At 36.1% G+C, this 27,491-nt stretch overlaps 3 protein-coding genes across 4 annotated transcripts; 1 reads left to right on the top strand and 2 right to left on the bottom strand.

Annotated features, from left to right (window-relative positions):
• Positions 1-4,473: 4,473 nt before the first annotated feature.
• Positions 4,474-5,028, bottom strand: LOC138893567 (uncharacterized). The gene is made up of 2 exons (XM_070178195.1): positions 4,925-5,028; positions 4,474-4,849 (listed from the first exon to the last, which is right to left on the bottom strand). Exons 1-2 carry the CDS (start codon positions 5,026-5,028, stop codon positions 4,474-4,476), a joined length of 480 nt encoding a protein of 159 aa, XP_070034296.1.
• Positions 5,029-14,620: 9,592 nt separating this feature from the next.
• LOC104103846 (cytokinin dehydrogenase 3) lies at positions 14,621-18,425 on the top strand. The gene is made up of 5 exons (XM_009611784.4): positions 14,621-15,301; positions 15,797-15,924; positions 16,388-16,645; positions 17,273-17,541; positions 18,040-18,425. Exons 1-5 carry the CDS (start codon positions 14,641-14,643, stop codon positions 18,326-18,328), a joined length of 1,605 nt encoding a protein of 534 aa, XP_009610079.1. The 5' UTR covers positions 14,621-14,640; the 3' UTR covers positions 18,329-18,425.
• Positions 18,426-20,597: 2,172 nt separating this feature from the next.
• LOC104103847 (carbamoyl phosphate synthase small chain, chloroplastic) lies at positions 20,598-26,385 on the bottom strand. 2 transcript variants are annotated; one of them, XM_009611785.4, is made up of 10 exons: positions 26,183-26,385; positions 25,112-25,244; positions 23,419-23,507; positions 23,276-23,336; positions 23,130-23,197; positions 22,903-23,031; positions 22,703-22,812; positions 22,273-22,620; positions 21,891-22,056; positions 20,598-20,992 (listed from the first exon to the last, which is right to left on the bottom strand). In XM_009611785.4, exons 1-10 carry the CDS (start codon positions 26,325-26,327, stop codon positions 20,943-20,945), a joined length of 1,299 nt encoding a protein of 432 aa, XP_009610080.1. In that variant the 5' UTR covers positions 26,328-26,385; the 3' UTR covers positions 20,598-20,942. The 2 variants fall into 2 exon arrangements, with proteins under 2 accessions (XP_009610080.1, XP_009610081.1); XM_009611786.4 differs by having other exon boundaries at positions 26,195-26,385.
• Between the last annotated feature and the right edge of the window lie 1,106 nt (positions 26,386-27,491).

The following is a 27,491-nucleotide window of genomic DNA, read 5'->3' as shown; positions in this document are numbered from 1 at the left end:
AAAAGAAAATATGCTAAGTATTTATTTATTTACTAGGGATATAATTTTATTTCTCACTTTCTTGGATTATTTCAAACTTGCATTAAATAATAGCATATTTTAGACAAGTATAAATTTTGAAGGACATTTTTGTCTTTAACTAAGTTGAGCATTATTAATATCATGGTTTCTTATGCATTAGTTATGCATAGGATAATACCAAATATGGTATATAACTAATGCTTGCATAACTACTACTGCATAAGTCCAAAAAGTGTACCAAATAAAGTATTACTAATACACAAAGCTAATGCATGCATTATTTTACCTAATGCATCTTACCAAACGACCCCTTATACTGAACAAAGTTATTGTTGTGAATTGAGGAAGAAGAAGATTGAGAGTACAAACATGATAGAGCGAGGATGAAAATGATTTCATTAAAAGTGTCATTTCTAAATACACGATGTCCCCCTTTATACTTAGCTAATAGTAACTACTACTAACTGATTTGTAACAACTTTTAACTAACTTATTAGATAATTATTAATATACCCTTATATCATTTAACATTTTCCTCAAGGTAGGTGGTGTAAAGATATCAAAAACACCTAACTTGAAACTCAAATATGCATGTTGAACTTTACTCAATCCTTTGTGAGCAAATATGCAGGTTGATCATTGGTAGGTATATACTTTGTGCACACTAGTCCTTGTTGAATTTTTTCTCTTATGAAGTGACAATCGATTTCTATATACTTGGTTCTTTCGTGATAGACCAGGTTGACAGCTATTTGAATGGCTACTTTGCTCTCAGTGAAAATGTCTACTAGTAATTTAACTTTTGCATCAATTTCTTTCAACATTCTAGTAGCCATGTCAATTATACCACTGTTGCAGCTAAGCTTCTGTATTCTGCTTCTGGAGAACTTCTTGATATAGTGGTCTGCTTTTTGGACTTCTAAGATACTAGAGAATTGCCCACTTTTATCAAAAACCCTGTAACATATCTCTTAGTGACTAGGCAAGCTGATAGTGTTGATATGTTGACTTGATAGCAGGATACCTTGTCGTGGATTGTTCTTCACATATTTTACAATTCTTAAGGCAACTTCCATATGAGATTTCTTTGGTTGCTGAAGGAATTGACTTAGATGTTGAACTCTATATGCTATATCTGGTCTAGTAACAGTTAAGTACAAGAGTTTACTTATTAACCTTTGATAAGTTGTCTGATCAACTGTATAATTTCCTTTGTAGTATGCTCATCATATTGTTTAGTTGTGAGCTTAACACTAGTAACAATTGGTGTAGTCGATGGTTTAGCTGCAGTTAATCTAACTTCTATTATAAGTTATAAAGTATACTTTTATTGATGCATAACAGTGTCTTTGCTGGATCTAGTAAACTCCAGTCCCAAAAAATACCTTAACTCTCCCAAATCCTTCATTTTGAAGATGTTTTGTAGGTAAGACTTAGTGTCTTGAATCATCATTGTTTCATGTAATTAACATATCATCAACATAGATCAGCACCAAAATATACCTTCATCTGTCTTTCTTATATATAAAGAATGATCAAATTGGCTTTGTTTGAACTGTAATTTTAGAAGAGCTTTAGATAGTTTTAAGTTCCATTGCCTTAGAGCTTGTTTTAGCCCATACAAAAATTTAGTAAGTCTGCATACTTTCTTCTCCCCCTGACTTCTAAATCCTTGAGATAAATCCATGTAGATCTCATCAAGTAGATCACCTTGTAGAAATGCATTGTATACATTCATTTGGTGTATATGACATTGCTTGTCTGCTGCCAGTGCTAATATGGTTCTAACAGTTACTATTTTCACCACTGGTGAAAAGGTTCCTTGATAATCGATACCCTCTTGTTGGCTATATCCTTTGGCAATAAGTCTAGCCTTAAACCTCTATATCGCTCCTGGTGCCTTGTACTTAATTTTATATATTCACTTGCATCCTATAGGTTTATTTCCCTCAAGTAATGTGACTAATGTCCAGGTACTATTACCTTCTAGTGCTTTTATTTCTTTTTCCATAACTTGTATCAATCTTGGATGTTTGCTTGCTCCAGTATATGTAGTGGGTTCAGTAGTTTATGAGAAGGCAACAGTACAAGCTTGATAGTTAGGAGATAAATGATCATATCTTATGTATTTATTTAGGGCATAAGGTACGTCTTGATGAATATTCAAGGACAAAAAGTCCTTCAGCCATACATGTGGTTGTTTGTCTTTGTTAGACTTCCTGACTGTAGGTTGTTCAGTGTTTGCTTGATTTCTGGTATGAGCTCTAGTAGATACATTTTGATTTGTTGAACTGGCTGAGGATTATAGGCTTCTTCTGTAGTATCAATTGTTGTAGATGGATTACCTGTATTGACATTAATATAGTCTGTATTATGTGTGTTAGTTTACTGATATGAGATAGTCTCAAAGAGGATTTCTAAATTGTCTATATATGAGCCTACAGTTGGTGTAGTGTCTACAAACACATGTGTTGAAGAGGAAGTTATTCTTCCAAATGGAAAGATGTCTTATTTGAATATAACATCTTTGTTGACAAAGAAGGATCTATTATCAAGATCATATAATACATAACCTTTGTGAACTTCTGAATATCTCATATGCACAAATACTTTTGATCTAGACATTAGCTTATCATGTTCCTAAATTACTTTTGCAAAACACATGCATCCTAGCACCCTTAAGTGACTTAGAGACGGTTTTCTATTATGTAGTCTTTCATAAGGAGATATGTTTGCAATTATTGAGTTAGGTAACCTGTTAATTATATAGATTGTAGTAAGAATACAGTGACCCTAGAATTTTATAGGGATATGAGCTTGCAGTCTTATAGCTCTTGTTACTTCTAAAATATGTATGTGCTTTCTTTCAACTATCCCATTCTGTTGAGGGGTGTAAGCACATGTTCTTTGATGTATCATCCCAAGGTTCTTGAACAATTGTTCGCAAAGAGAATTTACAAACTCTGTGTCATTGTCTGTTCTAATAATCTTGATGGCCTTATTAAATTGAGTCTTGACAAAGCTGAAGAAATATTGTAAACACTAATGTACATCTGATTTCTGTTTGAGTAGAAACACCCGTGTTATTCTATTATAATCATCTATAATTGTTAGAAAGTACTTGTTTCCATTAAAAGTAGCTACTCTATAAGGACCCCATAGATCTACATGAATCATATCAAAACAGCATACACTTATGATATCACTAGAAGGAAACTGCAATCTAGTTTGTTTAGCACAAGGAAAAATTATGCATTTATCTACTTTATCTTTGATATTCTATAAACTAATAGGCAGTATTTTCTTAAGTACTAAAACAGACACATGTCCAAATCTTTTATGCCATAACTCTACATTGATTTGAATTACTTCACTTGTAGTCAATCCCTTTGCAGCATACACAACATTATGATTATACCTTGCCAATTGAGCTAATATTATGTACTATCTTTCTTCTTTACCAATCTTCCACACCTTCTCAGTGAAGTGATCCTGGAAAACACAAAAGTCAGAGAACAATGTTGTTGCACACTGAAGTTCTTTAGTCATTTTTGAAACTGAAAGAACATTATACTTAAACTGAGGCACATGAAATACATTAGTTATAGTGCTTTTGTCAGAAATTGAGTTTGCCCCTATGTGTGTGACTAGAGACACATCACCATTGGGTGACAAGACCGTCTTAGAATTGACTGTTTAAACTATTGTAGACTTATTCATAAAGTTAGTATCAAAAACCATATGGTTGGTTGCACCAGTGTCTATAATCTATTCATGTAAACCATTTGAAACAAATAATATTGTATCAATAACTGTTACATTTTCAGTTGAATCTGTATTGTTGGTGATTGTTGTGGTTCCTCCTTTGTTCAACAGCTGAATAATCTGATCATATTGGTCTTTTGTGAATGTATAGTTTCCCAGTTGACTTGCAACAACTTCCAATCCTTGATTATAGGATACTTAATTTTCACAAGCAGACTGGTTTATGAAATTAGTATTCACCATATGTAATTGTAGGTGCTGCAAGATTCTGATTCTGATTGTTATCATTCTTAGTCAGAACATTAGAATTTTGAGCAGCATTATACCTTTTTCTTCTTCTTTCTGAAATCTTGAGGATGCCCCACAAGTTTATAACTGTATGGCCTTTCAATTTGTAGTATTCACATTGAACAATAAAGATCTTATTGAACTTTTGATTTTGTCCACCTCCACCATTTCTGGTATACATAGAAATTTCAAAGCTCCCTACTGGATTAGCTCTAAGAATTTCTGAATTAGCTGCTATAGATTTTTGATTTTCATCACTAACTATCAAGGCATAAGTCTGATTCACAATAGGTAGAGGTGTATTCATTAAGATTTGACTTCTTGTTTGTGAATAAGAGTCGTTTAACCCCATTAAAAATTGGTACAACCTCAACTTTTATATATAGTTAACAAAATCTCTTAATTTGGGACAATCATATCTAGGCGCGGGACTAAAGCTTCAAATTCCTCCCAGAGATCTTTAAGATTTGAAAAGTAAACTGAGACAGATGCAGAGCCTTGAGTTAATGTAGCTATTGTTTTATACAAATTAAAGTTTCTTGAGTCGTCAACTTTATTAAATCTCTCGGCTAAGTCTTCACAAACTGTTTGTGCACTAGAGGTGTACATAATTCCTCCAAGAAGACCTTTGGCGACTGAATTCATTAGCCAAGATAGAACAATGACATTTACTCTTTCTCGGTGATTTCCCATAGAATTTGGGAATCTACCTTTACTGCATATACCATCGATCATACCTAACGTGTTCCTACCCATCAAAGCTACACGCATAGACCTATTCCAAAAGGCGTAATTTTCAATACCAGTTAGCTAAAATGAAATGATTTGAATTTCGCTAACATCCGCATACGAGAGGAACATCAGATAATTATAATCGATTCTTATCACTTGATTCGTCTGATTTCCAGAATTGAGACCAGAATTGAGATTTGGAATTTCTTCAATTGACCCCATTTTCGTTTTCTTGTTTATTTCTCAAGAATTGAACACCTAGATGTGAAGGTTGAAGAAGAACATAATTTTACCAAGAGAATTTCATAGAAGAATAATTGCGGGAAATTTTTTTAGATCAAGAGCTTTGATTTCCCGAGCAAAGCTCTGATACCATGTTGTGAATTGAGAAAGAAAAAGATAGAGAGTACATATATGATAGAGAGAGGATGAACATGATTTCATTAAAAGTGTCATTTCTAAATACACGATGGCCTCATTTATTGTATTCTGTCATGCGAATTTGTTGATTCCGGAAACTAAATTTCTATTATTCTATTCTCTCACAGATGGTGAGGACACATACTACCGGATCAGCCGACCAGCTACTAGTAAGGCCCGCGAGAGGCCGAGGCCGAGGTAAAGGTCGAGGTATAGCTCATGCAACATTTGGAGCAGCACTTGTAGTACCACCAGTTGCTCTAGCTCAGGAGAAAATTCCTGATACAGTTGAGCCGGCGGGACCAACTCAAGAACCAGCTACATCTATTATGATTCCATGCCTTCATGAGGCTCTGGCCCGTATATTGACAGTTTGTACTGATCTTGCTCAACTGGTTTCGGCTTAATACACACCTAACACTTCTCAGGACAGGGGAGGTACTCATACCACTGTTTTCCGTACTCCAGACGAGGTAGTACAGGGACTTCAGATACCGGGGAAACTACCAGCCCATTCGACTGCAGCTACTCAGGCCCCGGTAGTTCCTGTTATGGCAAACGATGAGCAGAGGAGACTTGAGAGATTTGAGAGGCTTCGACCTCCACCATTTAGCGGTACTGAGTCAGAGGATGCTCAAGGTTTTCTGTATAGTTGTCAGCGGATGCTTCGGACAACGGGTATTCTCGGGACCAGTGGGGTCTCATTCACTACTTTTTAGTTTTCTGGGCTGCCTTTATATGGTGGATGGATTATAAGAGGCGTAGTCCAGTCGGTGCAGCACCCCTTACCTGGCAACAATTCTCCGGTCTATTCCTAGAGAAATTCGTGCCTCATTCCCACAGAGAGGAGTTGCGTAGGCAGTTCGAGAAGCTTCGTTAGGGTGATATGTCTGTGACGCACTATGAGATGAGATTTTTAGAGTTGGCACGTCATGCTATATGGTTGATTCCCACAGATAGAGAAAAGATCAGGAGGTTCATAGATGGCATCACTTTTCAGCTACGATTACTCATGACTAAAGAGAGACTGTCTGATGCTACTTTCGACGAGGTAGTCGACATTGCTCGTCAGTTTGAGATGGTTCGCAGTCTGGAACATGTTGAGAGGGAGGCTAAGAGGCCTCATGGTTTAGGTCATTTCAACGGTATTCCTTCATGTGGTCAGTTTTACCGCGGTAGGGGTCGTTCTTTCATACACGCTCAGGCGACTCGTCCAGCTCATCGTGGTGCATCAGCTAGCCACAGTTCATACAGTGCTCACTCAGGCTAGTCTTTATTTAGTGCACTACCAGTGTAGAGTTCTCATCTTGCCTCGTCTGCTCAGGCTTCTACAAGTAATTCCTCGGGTTATCAGGAGGAGCAATTCAGTCAGAGGAGGGGTTGTTTCTAGTACGGAGAATTGGGTCATTTCAAGAGAGATTGTACTAGGTTGTTGAGTGGGATCTATAGCAGAGCTCTCAACCAATGGCACCAGCACCAGAAGTTACACCACCCACCCAGCTCGGGGTGGGGGTCAGGAAGCTAGGGGTCACCCAAGAAGGGGAGGCCGATTAAGTGGTCAGGCCAGATTCTATACTTTTCCAACTAGGCCAGATGTTGTTGCTTCAAATACAGTGATCACATGTATTGTTTCAGTGTGCCACGGGGAGGCTTCTATATTATTTTACCCTAGATCCACTTATTCATATATATCATCGTATTTTTCTCATTATTTGGACATGCCATGTGAGTCTGTAGTTTCACATGTTTGTGTGTCTACACTGGTAGGCAATATTAGTATTGTGGACCGTGTGTATCGGTCGTGTGTGGTAACTATTGGGGAACCAGAGACTAGAGTTGATCTCTTATTACTTAATATGGTTAATTTTGATGTAATATTGGGTATGGATTGGTTATCTCCATGTCATGTTATTCTATACTGTCACGCAAAAATCGTGACGTTAACGATGTCGGGGTTGCCAAAGGTTGATTTGAGAGGTTCTCTAGATTTTGTTCCTAGCAGGGTAATTTCTTATTTAAAGGCCCAACGTATGGTTGGAAAAGGGATGTTTGTCATATTTGTCCTTTGTGATAGATGTTGATGCAAATACTCTTATTATTGATTCGGTAACGGTCGTGCGAGACTTTCCGGATGTATTTCCTGCAGACCTGTCGGGTATGTCACCCGAGAGGGATATTGATTTCGGTATTGACTCGGTGCAGGGCACTTAGTCTATTTCTATTCCTTCGTATCGTATGGCACCAGCTGAATTAAAAGAATTGAAAGAGCAACTTCAAGAACTTCTTGAAAATGGGTTTATTAGGCCTAGTGTGTCACATTGGGGTTCATCAGTTCTGTTTGTGAAAAAGAAAGATGGTATTATGCGAATGTGCATCGATTATAGGCAGTTGAACAAAGTTACAATCTAGAATAAATATCCTTTGTCGCGCATTGATGACTTATTTGACCAGCTTCATGGAGCGGGGGTGTTCTCCAAAATTGATTTGAGATCTGGGTATCACCAGTTGAAAAATTGGGATTAGGATATTCTAAAGACGGCGTTCAGAACTCGTTATGGCCACTATGAATTTCTTGTGATGTCTTTTAGGCTAACCAATGCTCCAACATCATTTATGCACTTGATGAATAGTGTATTTCATCCATATCTTGATTTATTTGATATCCTGGTGTACTCACGTAGCCAATAAGAGCATGCACAACACTTGGGTATTGTATTACAAAGATTGAGAGAGAAGAGACTTTATGCTAAATTCTCTAAGTGTGAGTTCTGGCTTAATTCGGTGGCATTATTGGGACATATAGTGTCAAATGAAGGAATTAAGGTGGATCCTAAGAAAATAGAGGTAGTTCAGAGTTGGCCCAGGCCATCTTCAATTACTGAGATTCAGAGTTTTCTCAACTTGGCCAGTTATTATTGTCGCTTCGTGGATGGCTTCTCGTCTATTGCATCGCCTATGACTAAAGGTGCTCCGTTCAGGTGGCCGGATGAGTGTAAAGAGAGCTTTCAGATACTCAAGACAGCTTTGACTACAACTCCAGTATTGGTGTTGCCTACAGGTTTAGAGTTTTATACTATGTATTATGATGTGTAGCGTATTGGTCTCGGCGCAGTGCATATGCAAGACGGTAGGGTGATTGCCTATGCGTCCAGACAGTTAAAGGTACATGAGAAGAATTATCTAGTCCACGACCTTGAATTAGTAGCTATTGTTCATGCCTTGAAGATTTGGCGACACTATTTGTACGGTGTCCATTATGATGTTTATATCGATCACCGGAGTCTACATAATATGTTCAAACAGAAAGATCTTAATTCGCGGCAGCGAAAGTGGTTAGAGTTACTTAAGGATTATGATATCACCATTCTCTATCATCCCGGAAAGTCCAATGTAGTGGTCGATGCCTTGAGTCGTAAGGCGGAGAATTTGGGCAGCTTAGCATACTTACCAGTAACAAAGAGGCCTTTAGCCTTGGATGTTCAGTCCTTGGCCAACCAGTTTGTTATATTGGATATTTTCGAGCCGAATCCAAGTTTTGGCTTTTGTGGGTTCTCGATCTTCTTTATATGAACGCATCAGAGAGCGCTAGTATGATGATCCACATATGCTTGTCATTAAGGACACGGTTAAGCACGGTAATGCCAAGAAAGTCACTATTGGAGATAACAGTGTATTACGGATGCAGGGCACACTATGTGTGCCTAATGTAGATGGTTTGCGTGAGTTGATTCTCCAGGAAGCTCACAGTTTATGGTACTCCATTCTTCCAGGTGTCGCAAAAATGTATCAGGATTTGGGGCAACACTATTGGTGGAGACGAATGAAGAAAGATATAGTTAGATTTGTAGCTCGGTGTTTAAATTGTCAACAGGTAAAGTACGAGCATCAGAAACCAAGAGGATTACTTCAGAGGCTTGAAATTCTAAAGTGGAAATGGGAGCGTATTACCATGGACTTCGTAGTTGGGCTTCCATGGACTTTGAGGAAGTTTGATGCGGTTTGGGTGATTGTAAATCGATTGACTAAGTCCGCGCATTTTATTCCAGTTAGTACCAATTATTCTTCGAAGCGGTTGCCTGAGATTTATATCCGCGAGATTGTTCGCCTACATTGTGTGCCAGTGTCTATCATTTAAGATTGGGGCACGTAGTTTACATCACCATTTTGGAGAGCAGTGCAGTGAGAATTGGGAACACAAGTTCAGTTGAGTACAACATTTTATCCTCAAACGGACGGACAGTCCGAGCGCACTATTTATATATTAGAGGATATGATACGCGCTTGTGTTATTGATTTTGGGGGTTCTTGGGATCAATTTATGCCACTCACGGAGTTTGCTTATAATAATAGCTACCAGTCAAGTATTTAGATGGATCTGTATGAGGCTTTGTATGGGAGACAGTTCCGGTGCCCGGTGGGTTGGTTTGAGCAGGGTGAGGTTAGGCTATTGGGTACTGACTTGGTTCAGGATGCTTTAGAGAGGGTCAAAGTGATTCAGGAACGGCTTCGCAAGACACAATCTAGACAGAAGAGTTATGCCGACAGGAAGGTTCGTGATGTTGTTTACATGGTTGGGGAGAAGGTTCTGCTCAAGATTTTACCCATGAAGGGTGTGTTGAGGTTCGGAAAGAAGGGCAAGTTGAGCCCTCGGTATATTGGGCCTTTTGAGATACTTAAGAAGATTGGGGAGATAGGTTATGAACTTTCTTTTCCACCTAGTCTATCAGGTGTTCATCCAATGTTCCATGAATCCATGCTCTGAAAGTATGTCGGGGATCCGTCTCATATTTTGGATTTCAGTACAGTGCAACTGGACGGTAATTTGACTTATGATGTGGAGTCGGTGGCTATTTTAGACCAGCAGGTTTGAAAACTAAGGTCAAAGAACATAGCATCAGTGAAGGTACAATGGAGAGGCCATCCAGTCGGAGAAGCTACTTGGGAGATTGAGTAGGAGATGTGGTGCAAATATCGACACCTATTTGAGACTCCATGTATGATTCTAAACCCATTCGAGTACGAACGTTTATTTAAGAGGGGGAGAATGTAACGACTTGGCCGGTCGTTTTGAGTATTATAATCATGTTCCTCTCATTTACTACTCAATTTATTCTTTATATTTGTTTTATGACTTACAGGGTTAGTTGGTTCGGGTCCGGAAGGAATTCGGAGTGAAACGAGACACTTAGTCTCATAATTAAAAACTTAAGTTGGAAAAGTCGATCGAATATTGACTTATGTGTAAACAACCTCGGAATTTAATTCTGATGATTCAAATAGCTCCGTACGGTAATTTTGGACTTAGGTGCATGTCCGGAAAATTATTTGGAGGTCGGTAGAGGAATTAGGCTTGAAATGGCGAAAGTTGAATTTTTCAGAAAGTTTGACCGGAGGGTTGATATCGGGGTCGGAATCCAGTTTTGAAAATTTTCATAGCTCTATTATGTCATTTATGACTTTTGTGCAAAATTTGAGGTCAATGGAACGTGATTTGATAGGTTCCGACGTCGTTTGTAGAAATTGGAAGTTTCAAAGTTCATTAGGCTTGAATCTATGTGTGATTCATGGTTTTAGCATCGTTTTATGTGATTTGAGGTTTCAAATAAGTTCATATGATGTTTTAGGACTTGTTGGTATATTTGATTGAGGTCCCGAGGGCCTCGGGTGAGTTTTGGATGATTAACGGATCAAAAGTTGGACTAAAACAGCTGCTGCAATTTCCTACTGCAAATCGAGCCCAGAAATCGAGGGCCATGATCGAAGGTCAGGATCGAGGGCCATGATCGAAGCCAAGATCGAGGGTCAGAATCGAGATCCAAGATCGGGGTAGGACCGAGGGATGCCTCGACAGAATTATAAAGTAGGGGACGCCGTCTCATTCGTCATTTTTGTCAAATTGGAGCTTGAGGAGAGTCGATTTTTGATAGATATTTTAGGAAAAATATTTTGGTAAGTGATTCTAACTCGGATTTGGTCAATATACACTAATATATCATTGTTTTCACCATTTAATTAGTGTTTTGAGATTGATATTTGGGAAAATTTTAGAAATCTCATAGAAATGAATTTTTGAGATTTCGGTGTCGATTCAGAGTCGGATTTAAGTGAATTTAGTATGGTTAAACTTGTAATTGGATGGGGTTGTCGGATTTTATGAGTTTAGTCGGATTTCGAGACGTGAGCCCCATGGCGATTTTTGAGCTAAATTTTGGATTTTTATGGAAAATTAGCATTTTCTTATGGAATTAATTCCAATAAATAGTATTGACTGAATCGAATTATTTGTGGCTAGATTCGAGGCATTTGGAGGCCAATTCATGAGGCAAAGGCGTAGCGGAATAAGAATTTCACGGTTTGAGGTAAGTAATAGTTTTAAATCTGGTCTTGAGGGTATGAAACCCCAGATTTTGTGTCATGTAATTATTTTGAAGGTGACGTACATGCTAGGTGACGGGCGTACGGGCGTGCACCGAGGGGATTGTGACTTGGTCCGTCCTGTGAAACTATAAAGTTGAATAACTTGTTGTTAGCTATATGCTCTCTATGTGTTAAAGAAAGTTAACTGTAAATCATGCTTAGGCTATGTGATAGTACTGTTGGGACCCGTAGAGGTTGCGTACTTGTTGAATTATTTGCTAATTATTGTCTTGTACTGAGTCATGATTTTACTTGTGTATCATATCTCAGTCTTTCTTGATTTCTTTTGATACACTATGTTATCTTTGTTTGGACTGTTTATTGTGATTTTCGAGAGCCCTAGAGACTAAAGAGGTTGATGACTGAGTAAGGCTGAGGGCCTGTCGGTGAGGTATGGATATTATAGCACGTGAGTTATCCGTGCAGCACGTGAGTTGTCTGTGCAACACGTAAGTTGTCCGTACGGATTATAGCGCTTAGGCTATAGGAGCCCCTCCGGAGTCTGTACACTCCCAGTGAGCGCGGGTACCCATTGAGTGTGAGTGTTAAAGACTGAGAGCCGAGTGGTTGAGCTGTTGTGACAAATTGAGTGATTGTTACCCTAAGAGGTTGTACTTGTTTTTCATTTGTTGTTGCACTTAGTTGCTATCTATTATTGTTGTGAAATTCTCTGAAAGATTTTATATCTGGATTACATGAATTGATCTGTATAAAACTGATTTGACTTAAACTGCTAGATTTGGAAGCATGTCTATTCTTTGCTGGAATTACTGAAAGTGATCTATAACTGTGTATCTCGTCACTATCTTCAGTTCCTTATTTATTATTGTTACTTGTTGAGTTGGTTGTACGCATACTATACCCTACACTTCGTGTGCAGATCCAAGTGTTCCCGTGCATAGCGGGTGTTGATTCTTTCGCACGGTTGACTTTTCGGAGATTTAGAGGTAGATGCCATGTTTCGCAGACCTTGCTTATCTTTTCATATCTCTTTGTTTACTGTATTTGGTCTCAGACTATTATAGACCATATTTTCCAGACTTGTATTCATAATAGATGCCCCATGTACTCAGTGACACCGGGTTTTAGGAGTGTTTATATATGTATTTGTAAATTTTCTTTCGCTGAGTTTAATCATTTTGTTTTTAAACATAAAAGATATGGGAGTTTATTGAGATTGTCTTCTTGCCTAATATTGAGATAGGCGTCATCACGACAGGTGAGATTTTGGGTCGTGACAATTTATAATAGGGATTGAGGCTCAACCCATTCTTATTTGCCTAGATGATGGATGAGTTTACGTGTCACATTAGATTGGATGTACTTTGATGCATGTTATTTGCATATGACATAGATCTGATTAACGAGACTCAACCCGGGTTAACACTAGATTGGAGATTTGGAGGCAAACCCTAGATTCTAAAAGTTTCAGGCTGAGCATGATTAAAACAGAATACTAGGAGTAAGTTTAGTGACGCCACTCAAGAGGTTGGCATTGAAGTGAAGCTGGATACACAAATTATCCCCAAGAGAGAAAGTTTCAAGTATCTTGGGTCTATAATCCAAGGTAATAGGAAGATTGATGAAGATATCACCCATCGTGTTGGAGCGGATAGATAGAATGGAGGCTCGCATCTGTGTAATAAGAATGTACTACAAAGACTTTTAAAGGTAAATTCTACGTAGTGGTGACCAACTAGGTTATATGGGGCGGAGTATTGGCCAGTCAAGACCTCTCATGTTCAGAAGATGAAAATAGCGAAAATATGTATACTAAGATAGATGTGTCTGCATACTATGAGAGATAGGATTAGAAAAGAAGATATTCGAGATAAGGAGGGAGTGACTTGTATAGTGGAGTACGAGATGAGGGAAGCGAGGCTGAGATGGTTTCGGGCATGTAAAGAGGAGATACACAGATGCCCTAGCAAAAAGGTGTGAGAGTAGTAGAGGCAAGCCGAAGAAATATTGGTGAGAGGTGATTAGACATGACATGACACATCTTCATATATCCGAGGACGTGAACTTCGATATTGAAGGTGTGGAGGTCGAGGATTATGGTAGTAGGTTAGTGAGTAACCGAGTTTTTTTTTCGTTCAAACCTGTATTTCCCTTTCTTATCTGTAGTACTGGCGTTATTCTTGTATTTCCTAGTCGTACTCTTTTACTACTTATCGTTTTGTTTGCTTCAATTATATTACTTTTCTATTTGGTGTTATTGTTCTTCTTTTTGTAGTTCTATGCCATTACTGCTCTGATTATGCTTTCCTCGAGCCGAGAGTCTATCGGAAATAACTTTTGTGTCTTCACAAGGTAGGAGTAAAGTTTGCATACATACTATATTTTCTAGACCCCACTTATAAAAATACACTGAGTATGTTGTTGTTATTGTTAGTTTTACACAGCTTCAGACCGATGCAATATATATAGATATATATGGCTAGAAAATTACAAAATGTCAACTAATATTAAGTTTTTAACCGATAATTCCAAAAGCACAAATTTTTTAATAATAAAAATATAAATATTGACTCCATCAAATTTAAATTCTAAAGTCGCCTCCGAATACAATATTGTGTGACAATAACGAAGCCCATAGGAAAAAGAAGAACCGGTGGGTGGCATTAGGGAATCTTGGTTTGATCATGTAATGACAATACTACAACACATGAAAGAGGTGAACTTTGAACTAATTCTAATCCTTCATCCCATGAGAAAGTTATGACGTTTAGAAACATATGGCAAAAGAGCAATAATCCCAAAAAGTCTTGTCCTTTCGTATCTTTCATAGAATTTTGTCTCCCCCATAGTAATATTTTTCAAAGATCTTCTGAATCTTTGTACTATGCCCTCCAAGATTTATAACTCTCATTTGCATGCAAATATTATCCCAACCCCCACCTCCACCCCACCAACCCACGCACTCTATATATACCCTCATATCCCAACTCCAAAATCATCTACTTCTTTTCCTCTTACTTCTTTTCCCATATTACAATGTCTAAGCTTCTTTCTCCTAGTTATAACTTCATTATTTTCTTCATTATTAGTCGTTTAGTGTCTATCATAGGAAAGTTAAAGCCATGGAATAATCCTTCAATTCCTTGTGAAATTCTTTCCCTTGATATAGCTTCTAAACTTAGTACAAATTCAGATTCCATTAGGGAAACTTCCACAGATTTTGGGAAAATTGTTCAAGAAAACCCAGCTGCTGTTCTTTATCCTTCTTCTATTAATGATATAGTTGAGTTAATTAAATTTTCCTATGGTCTTTCTATCCCTTTTCATATAGCAGCAAGAGGTCATGGCCATTCCATTAGGGGACAAGCCATGACACAAAATGGTGTTGTTGTGGAAATGAATTCTCTGAATAATAATAATAATAATAATAATAATAATAATAATAATAACAACAACGGAAATGGTGGAATTAGGGTTTCTTGGGATTCTTCTTTAGGGTTTTACGCTGATGTAGGAGGCGAACAGTTATGGATTGATGTTCTTCGAGCTACCCTCGAGCATGGCCTTTCGCCTGTCACGTGGACTGATTACTTGTACCTCACTGTTGGTGGTACTCTCTCTAATGCAGGAATTAGTGGCCAAACTTTCCGACATGGTCCTCAAATTAGTAACGTCCATGAAATGGACATTATTACAGGTACATTTTCCTGTATTCAAATTATAAAGGGACGTAATAAATGTGTGTTTAATTCTTACTGTAAAGTAAAATATTTTTTGTTTTTGGGGGTATTATATTTTCATGGAAAGTATTGTGTAAGTACATAAAAAGATGTGGGGAGATAGTCACTATCAAAACTCAGTTTATAAGGTTGGAAACATGTCATTTGGGGCCTAACCAAATAAGATTCTTTTAGAAAAAAGTTTTATACAGATATAGACATAGTTTTATTCTTTTTAACATGTAAAAGGATGTGTCTAGTATTCATTTGATAGGTTGTGATGTCTACTTTTCCACCTGGAAGATCTTGTAGGTAAGATTCACCTTATATTAAAATAAGATAGAAAAATCTATACTTAATTGCAAGTGGCAGGTCTAGTTTATAATTTCCTTAAATCACACAAATGTTAGTGATAATATAATTAATTAAATGATTGTTTACTATATAATTTTTCTTCTCATGTTTTGGTTCAGGTAAAGGGGAATTTGTGACTTGCTCCAAACACAAGAATTCAGAACTGTTCTTTGCAGTTTTAGGAGGTTTGGGACAGTTTGGAATAATAACCAGGGCAAGAATTGTCTTAGATAAAGCACCAACAAGAGTAAGTACTGTATACATATTTAAAGATTTTCTAACTGGATTTTAGTTTTACACCGACAACATAGGCATTTTCTAGAATAAATGTGCAACTCGAAAAAGTAAGGAAAAAAAATACTAAATGAGTCAATCCGTGTTCCTTTGGATAAGTAACTCATCATTCAACCAGGCGCACAATTCAACATTTTTAGAGCGTGAGGGCCAATAGATAATATTAGATCAATTTCACGTAATATATACATCAAATACCTAATTTGTCGGAAAGACCATAGGTTCACGTACACCCTTAAAACGGCCTAAATTCTCCCTTGACTGACAACTAGAATCTTTTTACATTATCAATATTTTTTAACCCACGATAGCATATTAAATATAATTTTTACTATGTTATTTATTAGTGTTTACGATAACGATTTGCCTGTAATTATCTTATAAGTGACACGATTTTGTTTTTATTTTTCTTATAGGTGAAATGGGTGAGAATGCTATATGCAGATTTCTCAAAATTCACAAAAGACCAAGAACATTTGATTTCAATTGATGGCCTGGATTATGTTGAAGGATCACTGATGATGGAACAAAGATCTCTAAATAACTGGAGATCTTCATTTTTCTCACCTTCTAATCAGACCAAAATAGCTTCCTTATTATCCCAAAATGGCATTATATATTGCCTAGAAATGGTCAAGTACTATGATGATCAGACTGCTAGTACTGTTGATGAGGTACCAATTAATTACTATTGAAATTATATTAAAGGAAAAAAAGTCTTTAATTTCAATGTGATTTTTGAACATTGTGCGTACTATCCTATCTTTACAATGATTTAACTTATATACATCAATACTGCAAAATTATTTAATATTATTAGTGTATTTCAATTGATTATAGCATGTTATTTTACTGCATTTACCATGTTACCAAAGTAGATTTAATTACTCTAGATATAGTTTCCTGTCATTGCATGTCACGTTTACCAAATAATGCAAAAAAAAAGAAGCTATATTTTATCAGTTCATATAAGTATAACTCTTTCTACAACCTCATAATTATTCAGAAACACCAAGAAACATTAGATAGAAGGGGAGCTTGGAGCAACGGTTAAGTTGTTGCCGTATGACTTATAGGTCACGAGTTCGAGCCGTGGAAGCAACCACTTTGCTTGCATTAGAATAGGCTGTCTATATCACAACCTTAAGGGTGCATCCCTTCCCGATATCCTGCGTAAATGCAAGATACTTTGTGCACCGGATTGCCTGTCCAAAAAAGATTAGACAATTTTCTTACCAATGTAGTAAAACTAATTGTGGATAAATCATACAATATATAATTACTCTAAGTTTTTTATGCAGGAATTGAAGAAGTTGGTAAAAGGTTTGAACTTTTTGCCTGGATTTATATTCAAGAAAGATGTCACATTTGTGGACTTTCTGAATAGAGTTAGAAGAGGAGAGTTAGAGCTAAAATCAAAAGGACAATGGGATGTTCCACATCCATGGCTCAATCTCTTTGTACCAAAATCCAATATCATGGATTTCAATGCTGGTGTTTTTGTGGACATTATTCTCAGACAAAACAAGACAACAGGACCTATCCTTGTCTACCCAACAAGCAGGAAAAAGTATTTCCAAGAACTTTCTTTAATACTTTCTCCGTCCATTTTATGTGAAGGCGTTAGACCTAAAAGGATAGTCCGGTATACAAAGCATTTTGCGTTCACGCAAGATTGGGTGAAGGGACACACCCCAAGTGGTGTGATGTATTTGTGGCTGATAGATCACACGGAGATAACTTTACCGTTACTCATATACTCTCCTTTATTTGACTGGATCAAATTATAAGAAAGAAAAAAAGTCTTCAATATGTTATAGCAGTGTAATGAAACTAAAAAGAAACAGTATATCACAAAAAATGGGAGAGGGAGTATCATTTCTTAAAAGGACTAATTAGCTTATATTCACTTATACACTATCGGTATAATTTTGACATGTTATACATAAAATGGTTACGTTTTATTTTATCAGTTTACTAATTCTACTTATTATGAGTAGTTGTAATTACCTTTTAAATAATTTGATCGCGTAAAATTAATTTACACTTAATTTTTTTTTTAATGCAGATGGGATGACAGGATGTCTGCAGTGATACCAGAAGAGGAGACATTTTACTGTGTGGGGCTATTACATTCAAGTGGATTTAATGACTGGAAAAGTTTGGATGATCAAAATGAAGAAATCTTGAATTACTGTGATAAAGCTGGCTTAAAGATAAAGCAATATCTTCCACATTATAAAACAAAGGAGGATTGGATAAAACATTTTGGCAAAAAGTGGAATATTTTTCAACAAAGAAAAAGTCAGTTTGATCCAAAGATGATTCTATCACCAGGACAAAGAATTTTTAATTAGTTTTTTTTTACTAATAAGTGGTAGGATAAACATGGGGCATGTACTTAGTGTATTGAGTTAGAAAGATTATAATATAGTCAAGTTCTTGATTGTTTTAGTTGATGTATGATACCAATATCTTAAGTTTTGGTGGACGTAATTACTCAATATTTGTATTGGTAGGAATATTGAAAGTGGCGGGCACATGATACGGTTGCTCAACCAATCGGACTTTTGATTTAAGGGTTCTAAATAAAATATATGATTATTTTCGACATATAAATACATATATATCAAAAACAAATCCGAAGTAAATGGAGTCCGGTGATCCCTCAACTCAACACATAGGTTCGTCTCTGGGTGGAAGGTCGCAGGTACGTGTACGCACAAGTTAAGCGGGATACCATTATTAAAATAAATAAATAATGCCTTTAATTATCTTTTGGTTTTACTAAGTCTTTCAAAATTAATGCAAGGTTAAGCAAAGTGGGAAAATTTCTCTAAAGTACCATCCTACAATCCCTAACCCCCCAAAAGAAAAAGATAAAGAGAAAAAGGTAACATAGTTAAATGGACACTTTTCTAAAGTGGATGATGAAATAGAACTTTCACACGAGGCAACTATGATGAATATAAAGCTTTTATTATTATTCTTCTAAACTTTATGGTTGTCCATTAATTTTCTTGTTTTTATTAATATATATATTGAGAAGCTGTGGAAAAAGTAAAATATAAAACAAAAAGCGATAGAGAGAACTAAAGCATATGGTAACCGGGCAGGACGTATTAAAACACAACTTATTATTTTAAATTAAGAGTGAAATAGCCCAGAGGCAACTTAAATTAAAATCAATTTTTTTTATTGTTTTAAATTCGTCAAGTTTAACTAAATAACAGTGAAAAAAAAAGATTAGGGTCAAATAGTTTTGTGTTTTTTTTAAAAAAGCGGGACAGGATGAGTCTATACAAAATGAGACAGAAATAAGTAAAAGATAGAGATAGATGTCAAGCCAGACAAGACTAGTTAAAACTTTAGTGTTAACGGAAAAATCCCTGTTAGAGAAAGTTTTTCCTCTGTTTAATAGGTTTTACGCGATATAAGTTCGAATTAATCGGAGTCATATAGTAGATATCAAACATCGAATGAAAAATAAACCGTCCCGTTTGCCATCGTAATTAAAGATGATGAGTTAGATTAAGTTTAATTGTTGTGTAATAAGAAATGACTAAATAATGTGAGTTTAGATAAATGATTATGTTGGGAATAAGCAGGCAGAATGTTGGATTGTTATGAAAGGAAAAAGGCTGCTACTAAATTAACAGTTAAAGTAAGTGCGTGTAAGTAAGAAGTAGCCATATCTTATCTTTGCCTTTTTACCTTTGTGGCTGCCTGTCTTTATTCTCTCTTACTTTCTAGATTCGCAGATTCTCCACCTCTCTCTCTGTTTGACTTTTTCTTTTTTTTCCTTTTTATGATTTTTTTCACTATGTGTTCGATATTTGCATTGGTATCTCGTTACTTTAAATTTGTAACGCGTAAGGCTCATTATAGGGCAGAGCGTTCCTTATTGGGATTTTTTTATTCATCTCGAACTCGAAGCCTCTATTAAAGGTTATTGCATAATTCTCCATGCACTTGCTTGAATTTTTCAGTTACAGACATGATTCATGAACTTTGCAAGCAACTAGTACTTGTAATTGGTATGGAGAATATAATCATTTGGTTCATTAACAACATACCCAGTATTTTTCTGAGGTTCATGAAAAGCAAAAGGAGAAAAAAAGACAAATTAAAGTTTTATTATTTGCAGCATTTTTTTTTTTATTAACTCTCCCGAGGTGCGGGAAGCAAAGGAAGAAAAAACGATTCTATCGTTTGCAATTTTTCCATTTTCTTTAAATATTTTTTTACTTTTTGCCCTTTTTCTTTCCACTGGTCTAATTTTGAAAAGTAGCCAAAACACCACAAAAGTGGCTATTTGTGCAAATCAGCAAGAGAACGCACCAAATATACATTCTTGAATCGTTTGTGCCATAGAAGAGAGGCACTGCGGATGAAGTTCACAACTAAGTATAAAACGTCCATCAAGTAACAAGCCAGCACTATTCCAGTTCTTTTATCTATATATATATATTCCAACACGGTTTTTGGTACCCGCACATTAGACTTAATTCGGATTCGCGAGCGCTCCCTAACAAAGGCAACTTCATAGACATCGCTCGAACCTGAGATATCTGATTAAGGATGAAGAAGCACTATCCTAGTAGTTCCTCACACCACAAGAGCAACTTAATCAGAAGCTAAGTGAATCTTTGCTTAAGATGGAAACAAGTGTATTATTACAAGTACCATACCACAGTACTATTACACAAACCAAATATTTAGTAATATGTCTTTAGATATAAAGGCACAGCCTTTACTTGAACAAAAATTAGAACCATACATATATATCAATCGACATAATTGCAAAGAGGTGCTGCTCGACGGATTACTCAGACCTGATTTATGGCAAGAAGAGGTGCAACACGCCGTATTGCTCTGACTTGTTGATGGCAAGTCTCATCGAAATTCTCTTTTTCAGAATGTGGTTCCTTCGAACATGACAGTTGCTTCAGGCTCTTCTGGGCAATTGGCTTATGCCGTCACTTTTTCTTGCTTCATAAGTTGTATAAATTCCCCAAATACTGCCCAGGTAAAGAAAGGATACAATGAGAATTTTGACATAATTATGGCTTGACTCAAGTAGCTGCACTCATATTCAAGCAAATCTTGGTTTACTCTATAAATTTTTCGACTCATTTATCATTCTATTTGTCTCAAAAGTTCCGATGGAAACTGAAATATGAGAGACCTATCATGTACACAAGACCAGCTGGGAATACTTTAATTGACTTAGCCAGCAGTTTTTTTAATGAAGATTGACCTAGACAGCAGAATCCTAACTTAGGATTATCAAAATAAAGTACTTCAGAATTTTCTTTTGTAGAATTAGTGGCGGCAAAATAGTTAAAAGAAAACGGTTATCCACCCATATTATCCAATAAAAATTGGGTTGGATAATGAACGGGTCAAATATGGATAAGAACCATATTATCCACTTAGAAAATTGATAACCAATGGATAACGAATGGGTTTAACTTTTACATTTGTAAAGCCTCAAATTGGAGGTTCCTCAAGTTTAGGAGACTAGGATTTCTCCCAAAAGTGATCATATTCAAGAAGCCATGAATAATATGGATATCCATATTATCCGCCGGTTAACCCGTTTTTTATCCATATTAAATATGGGTCGAGTTGGATAGTTTATCCGTTTTGCATTACCCATTTTCGACCCGCCCATATGTGACTGACCCGCTCGTTTGCCACCCCTATGTAGAATGATTGGCCATGTGACATCATTATTTTCCGGATTGTACTTATGGTCTTCGTAAATCCTCATACCGGCCATCCTTGTTCCTAGTGGTTGGGGAGTTCTCTCCAAACTATTAGGTCAAGGGTTCAAGGCTAAAGACAACCACTGAACAAATTGCCGAGGTTTATAAGTTTATTGTATACAAGCAGATCAAGTCAGGATATGTTTACCAGGATCTGAATCATGAGGCCCTGGAGATGCTTCGGGATGGTATTGAAGTGACATCAGCTTCATTTTAAAGGAGGCAAGACCAGCACAACTTCCATCATTTAAATTTACATGAGTCACTTCTACACCTTCTGGAAGAGACTCAGGGTCAACAGCATAGTTGTGATTCTGCAGCATACGGAAAGTCATCAAGACTTTAAAAATGTTAAAAATCAGATGTACTAACAGCTCTAATTTAAACTAAAAAATTAGACTCTCATCACTATGTGTCGAAGGTAGTACTTAAAAAGGGAAGTAAACATTGATGAACTGAGGAGTAATTGTATGGAAAATTTGGAAATTTACACAAAGCAGTATTCAGCTAGAGTTTGCTGTTTAACATACCTGAGCACTGATCTCGACGCAGCCATTTCGAAGGTTTCGAACTGGATGATTTCCTCCATGATGACCAAATTTCATTTTGAATGTCTTACCCCCCAATGCTTGACCAAGTAACTGGTGACCCATACAAATGCCAAAAACAGGAACTTTTCCAATAAGTTCTTTTACTGCTTCAACTGCATAGGGAACTGCAGAGGGATCTCCTGGCCCATTGCTGAAGAGAACCCCATCAGGTTTCATTTTTAGAGTTTCAGACGCTGGCCATGTTGAAGGAACAACAGTGATTTTACAGCCATAGGATGCTAAGCGCCGAAGTATATTATGCTTGATTCCAAAATCATATGCAACAACCTTCATCCACCAGATGGACAAAATATTAGTTTCCATAGTGAATATTTCTTTTTTCAGAATCTAATAAACTAACAATACTGACATTAAAAGTTTCTTCATTTCTTCCATTATCATTAAAATCCCAATCTGAGGCTGTTCTATCAACCCATTCATAAGGAGATTTGCATGAAACACCACTGATTAAATCCACACCTGCATAACGTAATATGTTAATAATAAAATTCTTTCCATTCAAAATAAATAAATTTTCAAAATCAGGAAGAAATAAGGACAGTAACATACCCACTATGTCCCATGTACGAGACATTTTGAGAAGTTCTTCATCACTTTTTGAATTTTCCGTGCTCAGGACTCCAATGAGGCTTCCGTCTTGTCTCAATCTTCGCGTAATTGCGCGAGTGTCTACATCATCTGTTACATGGTAGTAAAGCTAAATGATCAGAGAATTTGAATTCCACAGTTTGACATGGAAGTGAGAAGTAGTCTTGTATAGGACGTAGAGGACTTACATATACCCATGATGTTCCTTTTAGCCAAATAGTCATCAAGTGTCTCTTTGCATCTCCAATTTGAGGTGCTGAGAAATACACAACAGAAAACAATAAACATCATATGTTTGACGGCTGATTTGAAAAGCAGGGCATAGAGACCAAACCTGATACTTAAACTTCTAATGACTAATCCTGCAAGAAAGCACTGCATCGATTCTTCATCGCCTGCCCAGAGAAATTCCAAAACAGTCACAAAAGATTATTCAACCCAAATAACAATTAGCCATGAAACAAACTCTACACGCACCAAAATTGACGCCAGTATTCCCGATATGAGGGTTAGTCATCAAGACAAACTGGCCCGCATAACTGGGATCTGTAAGGATCTCCTGATACCTGTAATATCAAGAAATACAAATAGCTAGTAAAATATAGACCCAAAAGAATTTGAAAAAGAAAAAAAGACATAAAGAAGAAGAAAGAAAAGAAAGTAGAGAGCAAATAAATCATAACTTTATCTGTATGCTCTGAATAACTCTATGAGGTACATCAAGCATTCAAAGTATATGTAGCAAAGGTACACATAATATGCTTGGGATTTGCTATGTCAACTTTCCATCCTTTCAGTGTTATTTCCTTTTTGGAGGCACTTAGAGACTCCTTTCATTTTCCAAACAGACAAAACTTTGAGGTCTAAGATTCACCGTTTAAATTCCTTCAAATTCAGCCAATATATTCATTTAAAAGATCATCATCCCCACGAGATAGGAGAACGATCAGCAAAGAAATGGAAGCTGATCCTGATGTTCAACTCCAACCCCTCCTGCACCGGCCCCCAACACTGCTAATTTCTCTTCCAGTTGTTCTATCCTTCAATTACACATTTACAAGCAAGGAAGTTCCTTTGCAGCATCAGAAAACAAATGTGATAGTTGTCAAAGACCGCATGCTTGGATGAAATTCCATATTGAAATAACAGATTTTGGCTGCGGTCATACACCATATTTCTCAGACTTCATTCTCTGTCTCACTTTTCAGTTGACTAGTTTTATAAATCCTATGGCTCTACTAGAAATCTGACTGTCTAACACCTCGTTTTTTTTTAAGATGCTCAATTGATTCATCAGAGCATATTGGCAAGAAACATTTTCCTCTCAAGTGTAGAAGATATATTCTTAAAGATATGCACGCAACTTAGTCTCCTTATTGGCTATTGAGGTGAGTCTGCAAAGTCCATACTTGCTATTCGAAAAGAATGTCATAATGACCGTTTACGGTTTACCTTCTTTCTTTAGTTCATTATGAGCTTACCATAAGGCTCAAAGCTCCACTAGGATTTTGGTCTGTGCTGAGACACTACATTCAATTGATTGGAAATAAATGTTCTTCAAAGGCAAGCAAGGAATACAGTAAGGACTAGCCCAAAAACCATCATTGTTAGAAAAAGAGGATATAGAAGGGGATGTTTCTTCTTATGGAGATAGGCCTTGACGTATCATTATCTAGGGAGGAATTTGTCAAATACTTTTAGTTTGCCTCTCGAAAAAATCTTCTTGTATTTCTGGAGGAATCTGGATGAGTCAGAGAGGGAATGAAGAGGTAGTGAAACTATTTAAAGAAGGCACAAATCCAAAGAGTAGCTGAATCCCAATTCCACAAGATAAAACATCCACTCACGCTTGAGACTTTTTTTCCTGGAAGGGGGTGCGCTAGGGAATTGCTTGATGAAAAGCTAAATTCCATTTAACAGTTCTACGCAAAGTTGAGTTAAGCGGTAACTTCACTGAAATCAGTTTATATGACCCAATTTCAAAATTTAAACAAATATGCAGGAATAATAATGAAACAAGCCTATTGTAATTCTCTAATAGTTCATTCTGAATGTTCCATGCACCACATAAGATGGATAAGACCGATAGCTAAAAAAAATACAGTACATAACTTACCCATTTAAGAACATAATGTATTCATAAATTAGCAAGAAAAAGAATTTGTGTTACCCAGTTAAGGATGTATTAAAAACAACTTCTCCAACTTGGGTTCCAGAAGCACCAAATGATTTGGCCTTCCAAATTGAACCATCTTCGAGAACAAGTCTAGCATCTGCTACCTTCCATGGTCTTTCAACAAGACCTGCAACTCATCCAGGAAAATATTGATTCATTCAGAGTTCTAGTATTCTCTATAATTTCAAACAAATCTAAAATAAGGAGAATAAAAGGTCCTTGAGCTCATAAAATCAATTGACAACAATATATACAAAAAACAAACTTAATAGTACTGAGTCTAAAAAATGGAACGATAAGAGACTCAAACCAGATGTCAAGACAGGACTAGAATGTCCCACCTTATGGAGTAACTAAACAAAGCAGATGCCAAAATCCAGAAAAATACAACAATATCTCACTTCACATATTTTCGTCAGACTAGCTTAGATAATATAATGGAGTACAAAGCAAACTAAAGCCCCATGAAACTGATAAGCAAACTAAAGCCCCATGAAACTGATAAGCAAACTAAAGCCCCATGAAACTGATAAGCAAACTAAAGCCCCATTAAACTGATAAGCAAACCAGCCAACTTTCTCTACCATTTAAGTTGATTTAAAGGCCAACAGCTTCTAATGCTGGACGCTGAGCTCACCAACATGGGCTTGTAACCAAGTGGTGACTATGAAAGAATTTCAACGCCCAGTTGAAATAACTTAAAACTCCTATAATTTCTACTCAGATTTGCAAAAATATCACATATTTGAAGAAACAAGCTCTTTTCAAATATTAAAACCATGCGTACCCTAATCAATGGTCACTAATTGAGTTTTTGGCCAAAAAAATCCCTATTTTCTGGACCAGTGCTTAAGTTCATCCTTATATAAATAGACATAAGCAAATGCAAATTATATACATGACATGCAAATTATCCTCATTGCTCTTCACATTTTTTGCTAGCTTTCCGTCATCATCCCCTTTATCTCAATCCTTCTCTTTATTCCCATTGTCATCTTTTGAAAAGGAAAAAAAACAGAGGAAATAGCAGTTGATAATTGACATAAAGATAGAATAAAGACAAACCAGAGGGTGTACCATCAGAGGAGAGGGTTTTAGAAGAACATCTAACAGTGAAAACCCTAAAATTTGCAGATTTTTTATTAGAAAACAACGCGCTGGTTATTGTCGTGGTTGACAATGGATTCTGACTCGTAATGGCAAAATCCATAGCGCTTTCTGTAACAATACAATTCTTCTTCCTTATTGCTGCTTCTGGATTTGGGAAATTGAAAATATTAAAACGGAGCCCTAGTTGTTAATGTGGGCTTTTTACTAATTGCGCGTGAAAATCGAATGGAGGCCTACGTGTAACATTTGCACCAGGTAGCCTATTTTAAGGGTACTATTTAAAATCTATTCAAAATTTCAAAATATTTAACATTTAGCCAAATAAGACAAACTTCGTACCTGCCCTTTTAGTTCAGATGTGTGTTTGAAGAAGAGGGCAAGCTATTACTACTGTTGCTTCTTTCAATTCCAATGTCCTAACTTCACTATTTGTATTACTTATAGCATTTAGGGGTCATCTGGTAGGTTGTATTAGGAAAAATTATACATGTATTAGCTTTGATATTATTTATTTTTTGTTTGGTAGTATTTTTCAAAATATATATTATTAATACTTGTATTAGTTGTACACCCTATTCAATATTATTCTTGACATTAGCAATATCATAATTTTTAATACATAGATAAGCATATATAAAGATAAAACTTCCCTTTCAAAACCTTTATTACACTAAATCAAACAGTCGATAATAAATAATCTCAGCATAACTAATCCCAACATTAACAATCCCAACATTACTAATACCCTTTTCCAAATGACCCGTAGTTGTATTAGAACTAGTGTTAGAACCCGCGCGATGTGCGGATAATTTGACAGAATATTAATTTTATAAAATTATATAATCTAATATATCATATTATTTTAATAAAAATTGTTTATTATTTTATGTAGTTTACAAAAATATAACAAAATCGATACAAAATCAAATGATACACATCATATAGTAATCAAATAAATTATTTATTCCTTGTTTAGTCTTTATTAAATTAGCAAGTACTTGGTACGATACATTTACCAATGTTTCTTTTTATTAACTTGTCAATTGACTTGATATTTTGATATTACTTCTCTTTTAATATAACATAAATATATTTTTTCTTATTTCGAAAATATTTTTTTAATACTTATGTTACATTGTTCAAAATTCTTCAACTGTCTGAATTTATCAATAATTTTCTTGAGTGTTATGTATTAATTAATTAATTCAAAATATAAATTTTATAAAATTATCTTTATCCCCCTCTTTTCGTACATTCTTTTCTA

This window comes from Nicotiana tomentosiformis, chromosome 6, assembly GCF_000390325.3.
Source record: "Nicotiana tomentosiformis chromosome 6, ASM39032v3, whole genome shotgun sequence".
NCBI classification, from domain to species: domain Eukaryota; kingdom Viridiplantae; phylum Streptophyta; class Magnoliopsida; order Solanales; family Solanaceae; genus Nicotiana; species Nicotiana tomentosiformis.
The sequence above is the reverse complement of the archived record's forward strand: the minus strand, read 5'-3'. Positions and strand labels throughout refer to the sequence as shown.

Bases quoted from the DNA above. Each gene is read 5' to 3' on its own strand.
- LOC138893567 (XM_070178195.1), bottom strand. From the start codon at position 5,028: ATGGGGTCAATTGAAGAAATTCCAAATCTCAATTCTGGTCTCAATTCT. The intron at 4,850-4,924 runs GTATGCGGATGT...CTTTTGGAATAG, and splicing joins AATTATCTGATGTTCCTCTC to GTCTATGCGTGTAGCTTTGA.
- LOC104103846 (XM_009611784.4), top strand. From the start codon at position 14,641: ATGTCTAAGCTTCTTTCTCCTAGTTATAACTTCATTATTTTCTTCATT. The intron at 15,925-16,387 runs GTAAGTACTGTA...TTTTTCTTATAG, and splicing joins TAGATAAAGCACCAACAAGA to GTGAAATGGGTGAGAATGCT. The intron at 16,646-17,272 runs GTACCAATTAAT...TTTTTTATGCAG, and splicing joins CTGCTAGTACTGTTGATGAG to GAATTGAAGAAGTTGGTAAA.
- LOC104103847 (XM_009611785.4), bottom strand. From the start codon at position 26,327: ATGGATTTTGCCATTACGAGTCAGAATCCATTGTCAACCACGACAATA. The intron at 23,198-23,275 runs GTTTGGTCTCTA...TGTATTTCTCAG, and splicing joins ATTAGAAGTTTAAGTATCAG to CACCTCAAATTGGAGATGCA. The intron at 22,621-22,702 runs GTCAGTATTGTT...TGGTGGATGAAG, and splicing joins GAAATGAAGAAACTTTTAAT to GTTGTTGCATATGATTTTGG.